The sequence below is a fragment of the Eimeria tenella genome, genomic scaffold, assembly GCF_000499545.2.
Source record: "Eimeria tenella Houghton genomic scaffold, Eth_scaff35, whole genome shotgun sequence".
NCBI classification, from domain to species: domain Eukaryota; phylum Apicomplexa; class Conoidasida; order Eucoccidiorida; family Eimeriidae; genus Eimeria; species Eimeria tenella.
Window position 1 is genome coordinate 288180 of NW_013543232.1, and position 10516 is coordinate 298695.

Here is a 10516-nt window from a genome sequence, read left to right on the forward strand (position 1 = left end):
GGGGTCCCCCGTTGCTGCTGCTTGGGGCCCGAGGGGGCCCCCGTTGCTGCAGCTTGTGGCCCAAGGGGGCCCCCAAGTCTGAGAAGTTGAGTCTGCTGCTGCTGTGCAGCAAGAGGCAGCAGTGGGCTGCGCCCTGTGTGCTGCTGCAGGCTGCTCAGCAGCAGCAGCACTGAACAGGATTTGAGGAAATGTCGAATTGTTTAATATATTTTTGAGGTTCTAATAATTCATTTTATTAAATCTATTTTCATTCCAGGCCCCCAGAGGAGTCCTTGCTGTTTGCTGCTGCGCGTACGGTGGCCCTGGCAAACAACTGCTGCTGCACACTGCTGCTGCGGCCTGCTGCTGCGGTCTGCTGCTGCAGCTGCTGCTCTAGAGAGGCAGCAAGCAGCAAATAATGCCTCTAGTGATTGTTTCATTTAAATAAAGTCTCATTTCAAGAAAAGGCTCTGCGGCGAGCCGCTGAGACTGTGTGCACTCCGGGGAGAGCTGAAAGGCTCAGGGGAAACAGAAAATTGCACAAAGACCAAAATGCCTCTTCTCGGAGCCGCAGTGCTGCCACTAATGCAGCTATGGGCGAATTAAAAGGCATTTGAGGCTTTGTTGCTGCTGCAGCAGGCAGCAGCAGTCAGCAGCAGGAAGCAGAGAGGCAGCAAGTCCGGGTTGGGGGCTCTCACAGCCACCGCTGGGCCTCGGATTGTGCCGTCTCGCAGCTCTAAAAGGACTAATGCAGCTACAAATGCACTTTTTGTTTAATAAAAGAAACTAAAATGGGGAAAAAGCGGACTTCTGCTGCTTCGTGCGGGCGGCGGAGTGCCTGCGAGGACCCCCCAGCACGTGTAGGGCTGCGGGGGCATTTGCAGAAAGCGTCGGAAGAGCTAAGCGCGTGGCAATTGGTGTTTTTATTTGTTTTAAAGAGATATGGGAGTTTTAAATAGTTAAAAAAAAGGCGATTTCCGAAGAAGGAGGCCGGGGGGTGGCGGGAGAGCTGCAGCCGACGGGACGCAGCTGCTCGCTAGTACGCAGCGCTGCGGCAGCTGTAGCCACCGAGCAGCAGCAGGACCTGGAGGTTTCTCGGCGCGGAAAACCTCGGAAATTAGTTGAAACATTTGTCAAAGATAAAAAGAGGAGAGTGTTGCTGGTTTGAGGCCTCGTTTCAGCTTCGACTCGGTGCCCCCCCACATCCGGCGCGCAGGCTGCACTGCTGCGAGTGACCTCCACGGCTTTGCTGCTTCCAACTTCAAAATGGACTCCTGCACTTCTCCCGAAGACAATTTGACCACTTACGTGCACGCCGGGGTCTCCCCAGACCCCGTCACGGGCGCGATATCCAAGCCCATCTACCACTCCACCACCTTCGTGCAGGAAAGCGTGGAGGAGTACCTCAAGAAGGGCTTCTCTTACTCCCGCTCGGGGAACCCTACAGTCAGTGCACTAGAAGAGCGAATGCGTGCGATTGAAGGCGGCGCGGGGGCCGCGTGCTTCAGCACCGGCATGGCCGCCACGCTTGCGGTAAGCGCAGCAGCAGCAGCAGCAGCAGCAGCTGCTGCTGCCTGCACTCTTTGCTACCTTGCGCGTGCATTCCGGGCGTTTTGCCGCCCCTTAATCTCTTAAAAGAAAGCCAACAGAGTGGGTGCCCGAGGCGGCGCAGGGGCCGCGTTCTGCACAGCTTTCCTTCTCACCTGCGGCGCCGCGGCCGCTGCTGCTGCCGGTGCTGCCGCTGCTGCAGGTGCTGACGACGTATCTGAGCGCAGGAGACCACTGCATAATGCCGATTTGCCTGTACGGCGGGACCTACCGGGCGGCGAACGAGTACCTGCGGCGTTTCGGCGTGGAGTTCGACTTCGTGGACTTCCGGGAGGCTTCGAACGTGGCGCGGGCTCTGCGGGCGAACACGAAGCTGGTGTTTGCGGAAACGCCCGCAAACCCAACTTTGCACTTGACGGACTTGGACTTGGTGGACGAGATCCTGGCGGAAGAGGAGGTGCGGCGCGCGGGGCTGGAGGGCGCAGCAGCCGCGGCGCTGCTGCAGGCCGTTTCCGGAAAGCTGCGGCAGCGCGAACGCGCGATCCTCTTCGTAGTGGACTCCACCTTCGCCACGCCCTTCATTCTGCACCCGCTGGCCCACGGCGCCGACGTGGTGCTGCACTCCACGACGAAGTTCCTCGACGGCCACAACGCCACCACCGGCGGCTGCGCCGTCGCGCGCCTCCCCGCGCAGGCCCAGCGCATTGCCTACACGCGCAACATCTGCGGCAGCATCATGGACCCGCAGACGGCGTTTTACACGCTCAGCTTCGCCATGACGCTGCCGCTGCGCCTGCAGCGCCAGAGCCGCACGGCGCTCCAGCTCGCCCGCTTTCTTGAACAGCACCCCAGGGTGCAGCGCGTGCTTTACCCCGGCCTCGACAGCCACCCGCAGCGCGCGCTGGCCCAGAAGTACCACCGCCACGGCCTCCACGGCGCCGTCCTCGGCTTCGACGTCAAGGGCGGCATTCAGGCCGGTACTTCCTTCCGAGGCCCTGCAGAGGGCGCCGTTTTGCAGCCCCTGGGCGGCTCCTGCTCCCGCTGAACTCCCTTTGCTAACTTGTTCCTCTTTTCCGGAAAAAACGCCGGAAAACGCGCCAGTTGCGCGCTCCCAACTGCTGCTGCGCTCCCACTGCTGCTGCGCTGCTGCTGCTGCTGCGCTCTCCTGCTGCGCGCTTCTGCTGCAGGCGTCAAGCTGATGAACACAATTGGCTATCCCTTTTCGCTCTGCGAGAACTTGGGCTCTGCGCAGTCCCTCATAACCTGCCCAGCGGTCTTCACGCATGCGCAGCTGACGCCGGAGCAGCGCCTCGCCATAGGCATGTCTGACGGCTACGTGCGGCTTTCTGTGGGTTTCGAAAGTCCAGAAGACCTCATAGCGGCCCTCGACAAGGCCCTGAACGCGCTGGAGTAGCCGCAGCCGCAGGGGGGGCCCCAGCTGCATGCGCTTCGCAGCAGCAGCAGCTCGAAACGCTGCAGCAGCGCCTCAAACCGCTGCAGCAGCGCCTCAAACCGCTGCAGCGCCGGCCCCCGAGCAGCAGCTGCTGCAGCGCTTCCACAAGCTCTGCCAATCACGCAGTCAGGGCCTCCCCCGGGACCCTTCTGGTTGGCCAGTGACAGAGCCTTCGGGGCCCCCACCGAAGGGGGCCCCGCTTTAGGGGGCCCCGAGTCCAGGGCCCCCCCTTCTTTAGCTGCGCTAGCCCATAGGGAGCGCAAATTAGTAGAAATGGTCACTTTGACTCGCGCAGAGCCGCTACGCTCAATCTAATTTAAGTTGCAAAACTGAAACTTGGGCCCTACTTCTGTCCCAGTTGCCTCAAAACAGAGCTTTCTAGACCCCAGTATTAACAAAAGATATTCATTAGAGCTCACGGAAGACGGTGCTTTCGCCAATTTTGAATAAAATGTTTGCACCCATCAGGGCCTCAGGGAGCCAGCTGGGGCGTTGCGGGAGAATTTATGGCAATCGAGCTGCTGCTTCTCATCCAAAAAGACTGCAGAATTAAAAACTGCTTGAATTTAATGGCATACGGGGCCCCAGAGAGGGAATAAACCCGTATTCCAATCCGAGCAGCAGGTGTGGAGAGCACCAGGCGCTGCGGCACTTCCCACTGCGCGGGAGATGTGCCAGTCAAGCCAGCGCAGCAGACTCGAAAGAACTCTCCACCTTATTTCTTTTGTTTCTCTTCCAAAAAGAATGCAAATATACGCGTGAGAGGGGCAGCCAGAGGGAGGATCGCAGCGAGGCTGCTGCTGCTGCAGCCGCACACGTGTCCTGCAGCGGGTGCCGCCTGCCACACACTCTGCTGAACATCCCTCAAAAATTGCGGAATTTGAATTTATTTATTCATTAAAATGATTACTGACATATTTCCGAATAATTTGCCGCGGGAACAGAGCCGGTCTGTCACGCAGTGGGCCAGGTCACCTGTGGGGCAACAGCTTGTGGGCAGCGTTCGCTGCTGCTGCAAGCAGCAGTGCAGCGCCGCACTCCCACTTTACCGAATTTTGGAAGTTTAAATAAAGAACTTCAACGCATTTGCTGCAGAATTGCTTGCAGAATGCTTGTTTAGGGGCCCCTCCCAGCAGCGCGTTGGGCGTGCAGGGTAGCGCACCCATGCAGTTCGGGGCTGCAGCCAGTACTGTTTCCTAGGGTGACCATACGAGGTCTAAAGGCCTCAAGAACGACAGCAGCAGCAGCAGCAGCAGCAGGGAATTTCAAAGGACTCTTGTTCCGTCTGGCTAGCCGCACGGCCGGCGAGGAGCTGCGGCATGAGAGCTGGGCAGCAGCAGCGGGTAGCTGCTCTTTTTTAAGATATGCTCCCAAACTCCAGCACTTGTTAATGCAAAGAGCTCCTTTTCCTTAAACAAAGCCTCTCTGTGGGAGCCCCGCCTCACACAAAACCCAATGCCACCGGCAAAAGCTTCCTTGTGTAGCTATTGCCCCTCTGCAGTTCATCTTTTTCCAGAACTTGGCCAGCGATAAGGCCCATAAGGCAGCACTTTGTTTCTCTGTGGCCCACTGTTGCATTTATGCCTTTTTTACGAGAAGTTCCCAGCGAAACTCCATCATTAGAAGTGCAGATCTGACTTCGTTCTAGCTGCGCAGCAAGATGCTTCTAGGCACAAGTAGCTCTTGCTGCTCCTGCGCAGAGAACCAGCTTTGAAGTTCCAACACTCTTTTACTTCAAAAAATTGCAATTAAATATTCTAAGTTCTCCGGCCAGCACTCCCTGCAGCAAGCTGGGTAGACGGGAGCAGCAACTGAGTCCACTGGACACCCCGAGAAGCACTTTTTCGCCAAAGTGGCTTCATCTTGTTATTTAAGTGAATCCAAACTTCCAAATTAGAAGCTGCTTAGCTCTGGGGGGCTCTGACTGGCCGTTTTTGCCCCGCTTTCCCCGAGCCGCATGCACAGCCAGCACATGGGGCAGCAGGTCTTGCTGCGCAGCCCGAGGAGTTTCGTTTGCTGCAGCCAAACTGCCCGCAAAAGCCACCATGGCGGCCCCGCCGCATTCCGAAAAGATTTCGCTGGCCGAGGCGAAGGACCAGCGGAAGCAGGCGGAACTCGACGCCCAGCTGCTGGCTAACCGCATAGCGCTGCTGCGGGTACTTCGGCGGTAGCAGCGCCACTTTTTCCCGTTTAAAAGCAGCACTTCGTAGCAGCAATTGTTTTGGACCCGCAGCAGCAGCAAACTGTGCAGCGCAGCAGCCTCTGCCACTCCAGTTCAACTTCCCAGGGCTCCCCCGCCACGCCCCTGGCGTTGAAATGGTGCTTTTGAAACCCCGGGTGTTCGCGCAGCTCGAAGATGCAAAAGCCAGAAAAAAAGTGGAGCAGCTTATGCAGAAAACCCGCGCGCTCGACGAATCCCGTCAGCGGGAAAGAAGGCGGCAAGAAATGCGGCAGAAGGTGCGCATGCAACAGTGCCCTGTGGCTGCTGTTTGCTGCTGCTCGCTGCTGTTTGCTGCTGTTTGCTGCTGTTCTTGCGCTGCCCAGCGCTCATTTCGTTGCCTTTAATGTTCCTTTTGGGCTGTGGCAGCAACAAGCCGAGAAAGCGCGGCAGATCCTCGAAATAAAAAAGGCGAACGCCGCGCAGCGCGAGCGCGACAAAAAGGCCAGAGATGAGGCTCGCAGGCGGCAAGCAGAAGCCAAAAGGTTTGCAATAAGTGCATTTTTAACATGAATTTGCATTTATATTTAAGAAATCTCGCAAAAAGCGGACCTAGAGAGGCAGACCAGCTTCCCCGCCAGCTAGCACTGACTCTGTGTGCACCCGAAACTTGAACTTAGAGCTTTCCGGCCCCCTCTGCAGCTCCAGGCCTTTTATTTTGAGTCAAATAGCATTATGGGAGTTTTGAAAATTCTTCGAGTGCCGCCAATAGCCACTTGCAGCCAATTTGTGCAGCTTATTCCCGTATCCCGGCACTAAACCCTAAACCCTGGCTCGCTCGTGCTGCGGACAGGCAAGACGTGCTGCGGGTGAAGCAGGAACACGCGCTTGCTGCTGCACAGAGGCGGCATTATGATGAAGAGCAGCAGGAATACAACATGCAGCGCTCGCAGCAAGTTCGCAGAGAGCAGCAGCAATCTCGCGAGAGAAGACGGCTCGAACAGGTGCTGCTGAGCTCCTGAATGCTGCTGGCTTTTAATATTAGTCTAATTATCCAACTTTATTTCAATTTCAACATCAGAAAACAGTAAAGTCTTCTCCATTATCTGCACTGACACGCAGCACTTGTAAAATTGAGCTGCTGCTCAGTCTTATAAGTGCTGCTGCTTCGCTTCTCGCGCAGCACTGCAGGGCCAATGGCCCTAGTGTGAATGAACTGCAGCAGCTGCGGCAGCTGCAGCAGCTGCAGCAGGAGGATATATGGCCGCGAAAACGCTGAAGCAGCAGCAAAGCACACTTCTAAGTGTTTGTTCTGATAAATCTTTGCATTTATTTTTAGCAAAAACGCCTCGAAGCAACACACTCCAACTACGACGCCAGAGTAGCTGAAGAGGAACGCAAGGTGGGAATGCCAGCAGCAGCAGCAGCAGCAGCAGCAGCACAGTGGCAGCAGCAGCATCCCCGCTCTGCGGGGCTGCTCCTCCTAGCTGCAGCAGCAGCAGCAGAAACAGCAGCAGCCCTGCAGTGCAGCTGGTCTTGCATAAAAAGGCCGCATTAGGAGTGCCCGTCGTGCCAGTTGCTCGCAAGAAGCTGCTGGCAGCAGCTGTGTTGCTGCTGCTGCTGCTGTGCTGCGCTGCGCAGCGGCAGGAGTTTGCGGCCAAGGTAGCAGCACTGGAGCGCGAGGAGATAGAGCTGATCAACAGGCTGCAGCAAACCCACGTGAGGCGCAGCAGCAGCAGCAGCAGCAGTAGCAGCAGCAGCAGCAGCAGAGCACAGCGAAGAGGGTCCAGGGCGTCTCCGCAGGGCCAGGCCGCCTGCTGCTGCTGCTGCTGCTGCTGCACCACGCAGTGCTGCTGCAGAACTTTGCTGCTGCTCTTGTGCAGGCGCAGCAGCGGACTGTTTGCCAAGAGCTAGACGCCGCCCTCAGCGCCACCCCCCGCAGCTACATCAGCCGCGAGAAAGTCAGCAAGAGGGGCCGCTGCTGCAGCTGCTGCTGCAGCTGCTGCAGCTGCTGCAGCTGCTGCTGCCTGCAGTACCTGCCGGGCCCCACACAGGCTCGGAGCCCCCAGCGCGGCGCAGCGGCAAAGCTCAATGCGCAGCAGCACGCCGCCGCATGCAGCTGCCTTTAAGACGGATCTGTTGAACACACTGCTGCTGCTGCTGCTGCTGCTTATGCACGTGTTGCTGCTGCGCCTGCTGCTGCTGCTCTTGTTCCTGCTGCTGCGCCTGCACCTGTTGCTGCTGCACATACTCCTGCTGCTGTTGCTGCTGCTGCTGCTGCTGCTGCGGCTGCTGCTCCCTTCTTTCAGCTTTGCTGCAGCAGCAAAGAGTGAACTTTTGGAGGCTGTGTGGGGCTCGTGTGCTGCAGTGGGACTGCAGCTTCGGCTTTGAGGGGCAGCGGCAGCGGCCGCCGGGCTCTGCTTCTCAGCGGCAGCAGCAGCAGCAGCAGCAGCAAAGGATTTTGAAGAAAGATTCTTCAAGCTCAGGCTTTTGGCCCTCCAAAACTCCTTCTGCTGCTGCTGCTGAAGATTAGCTGAACAAAGAAGCAGCAAAGCTGCTGCTGCTCTTGAGATGGGCAGCAGCAGCCCCCTGGAGGTGGACTTGGCCCCCAGCTGGCCAGGGTTTAGGGTTTAGGGTTTAGGGTTTCCGCGCTCAATGCGGGCAGCTCGCTGCAGTGCGGTAGTCTGCTGCAGCAGCAAGCAGCGCTGCAGCAGCAGCAGCAGCTCTGGGCTTTGACTTTCAATTCTTTTTCTTTTAAAAAGCCCCATCAGCTTTCAAGGGCCAAGAAGCTCTTCAGCAAATCGCAAACAAAAAAATGCCACAAAGCCAGCAGCAGCAAATTGGCCCCACAGGCTGGCACCTGAGCAGCAGCAAAAAGAGCAGCAGCAGCGCGAGCAGCAAGTAGCGCACTGGAAGCGCAAGGTCCAGCAGCCACTGCAGCTACAGCTGCTGCAGCAGCTCTGCTGCAGCAGCTGCAGCAGCTGTAGCAGCTGCAGCAGCTGTGGCACCTGCAGCAGCTGCCGCTGCTGCAGCAGTTGCTGCGAAGAGCCCGAGGCCTTCTGCTGCAGCAAATGGCCATTTGTGTCTCTTAATAGCTCTTTTTCACTTTTTGAGAAGCCAATAGAACTTTGAAGATTCATGAAGTTCAGCAGCAGCAGCAGCAAAACTGCCACAAGTCTTGCTGCCCTAGTTTCTGCCTCTGGCTGCAGCGCACTCTCTGCCTACGGTAGCTCTATTCTAACAATGCGCAGCAGGAGCAGCAGCAGTAGCAGCAGCAGCAGCAGTAGCAGCAGCAGCAATAGCAATAGCAGCAGCAGCAGCAGCAGCAGCTGCTGCTGCTGCTGCTGCTTCGAAGCCTGTGCCTTTGGCTGCCTATGAGCTGCTGAGTTAGAGGGCGCTTTTGGATTTATTTGTGTCACTTTTGAGGGTCTGAAGAGACAGAACTACGGCGCCTAAAGCGCGCAGCAGCCTCGAGTGCAGCAGCAGCAGCAGTAGCAGCTGCTGCTGCTGCTGCTGCTGGCTGCTGCGCGTCCCGCTGGCCTGCTTTGAAGCTGCCAAAGCGCTGCGCATGCACAGGGACCCCCAGCCGCAGCAAACAGCCCCAGCAAACCCCCCTGCAGCGGGGGGCCCCCGGGGGCCCCATTTCTTGGCCCGGGGGAGTCTGTGGGCGCAAAGGCCGGGGGGTTTGTTGAGGGCTGAGGGGAAAAGGGTGGAGTTGTTGTTATTGGGGCCAAGACAAGAGTTTGTGGGTTTGCTTCGAGCTGCGGGCGCTGCAGCTAGCGGGGAGGCCCCCCGAGCAGCCGCTAAGGGCCTTCCTGGACAGAGGAGGCTCTGCTGGGTCGCAAAAGTGCAAAAAGTGCAGCTTTAATGGATTTAATTTGCCCGGAGGGCTGCTGGGCGGTGCCGAATGGGCCGGGGAAGGGGGGGGTGTTCTGGGTGGGGTCGCCCGGAGGGAGGCGGCGTCGGCGGCAGGTTTGGCGGGGTTTTCTCGCAAATTCTTGAAGTTTAATGGTTAAAAAGTAATATTAACAATGAAAAATGAAGTATTAAAGAAGAAGAGGCTCGAAAGGCTGACGGGGAGGCAGTCTCAAGGCGGCCTCGGTTGCCAGACACGCGTAGAGTGTACATACACTCCAGGCAATGTGGAGGCCATGGAGCGGATGCCAATGTCCATTCTGTGCTCCTTCTTCATTTAAATGAGTCCTTCTCTCGGTTTATTTTCTCATTTGCGTAAATAGAAAGACTTGTTCGTTTACTTGGCATGCGGAAACCCCCTTTTTGTCTCTGTTTCCCCTTCCATCTCGCCTCCCGCCACTTAACCTCTCCTTCCCTCCTTTCTAGACTTGTTGCCTGCGCTCCCATCCCTGGGCCCAGCGGCTCTTCCGGGCCTCTTTCTTTTCGTTTCTGCCGTCTAAATAACTCTTAAAATCCTTTTCTCTTTCTTTTTCCCCCCCTCGGAGGCCGAAGAGAGAAATAACCCGCCCGGGGTCTCGCCGCCGTGGCACGGACTCGCTCCTCCCGGACCGAACAGCCGTCTTCAGCAGTATTCCCGCGAGCTTGTGGATTTAAATAAATGTTTTAAGACTTAACTCTTTCTTTATTTCCTCTCGGGCGCGCAAAGCTCCGTGTTCACCGCCCCGGCGCCCCAGTCGCGCGCAAGACTGTCTGCTGCGCTGCAGCAGCAGCAGCAGCAGCAGCAGCAGCAGCCGTCTCTCCCCCGCGCCCCTCCCGCCCCCCAAGTCTCCTTCCCAACCAACTTAGTCTACAAAATATTCGACATTTGAATTGGCTGCAGCTTTTGCCTGTCGCCGTGCCCGCGCAGCCACGAGCGGCCCCAGCGCACGCAGCAGCAGCAGCAGAAGCAGCAGCAGCAGCAGCAGCAGACCCGCAGCAGCAGCCCCTGCAGGCCCCACCTGTTCATGGCTGGGCCACAGGGGCCCTTCTTCTCTCCTCTCAAGGCAGAGGGGCCCCCCTTCCCCCCCCAAACCCTCGCTGTGAGCTGCTAGGGTTTGGCCCCGGGGGCCCCCTCTGGGGTTTTCGGACCCTGGGGGCCCCCCTAATGGCCCTGGGGGCCCCCGGCGCTGCTGTCTGCTGCTGCTGCTACTGCTCGCTGCTGCCGTGCGCGGCCCGCGGGCTGCTGCTGCTGCCGCGGCCCGGGGCTGCGTGCTGCTGCTTGCTGCTGCCTGCTGCTGCCTGCTGCTGCATGCTGCTGCGCCTGTGCGTGCGGTGTCCTTTGCTGCAGCATTTGTCTCCCCGTCCTGCAGCAGCTAGTTGAGTGGCCATGGCGTCGCATGCAGATCTCCGTCAGGCTGCAGCAGCAGCAGCAGCGGCTGCTGCTGCAGGCGCCGGCAGCAGCTGCAGCAGCGGCTGCGGCAGCG

General features: G+C 58.2%; 2 protein-coding genes across 2 annotated transcripts; both read left to right on the forward strand.

The window, feature by feature from the left end:
* Positions 1–1245: 1245 nt before the first annotated feature.
* On the forward strand, positions 1246–2941 carry ETH_00024155 (cystathionine beta-lyase, putative; the record flags this gene model as incomplete). The annotated part of the gene is made up of 3 exons (XM_013376495.1): positions 1246–1512; positions 1730–2504; positions 2715–2941. 3 exons carry the CDS (start codon positions 1246–1248, stop codon positions 2939–2941), a joined length of 1269 nt encoding a protein of 422 aa, XP_013231949.1.
* Positions 2942–5025: 2084 nt separating this feature from the next.
* Positions 5026–7671, forward strand: ETH_00024160 (uncharacterized protein; the record flags this gene model as incomplete). Its single annotated transcript, XM_013376496.1, has 8 exons — positions 5026–5136; positions 5330–5437; positions 5568–5683; positions 5992–6142; positions 6478–6540; positions 6780–6857; positions 7022–7099; positions 7507–7671. 8 exons carry the CDS (start codon positions 5026–5028, stop codon positions 7669–7671), a joined length of 870 nt encoding a protein of 289 aa, XP_013231950.1.
* Positions 7672–10516: the final 2845 nt, after the last annotated feature.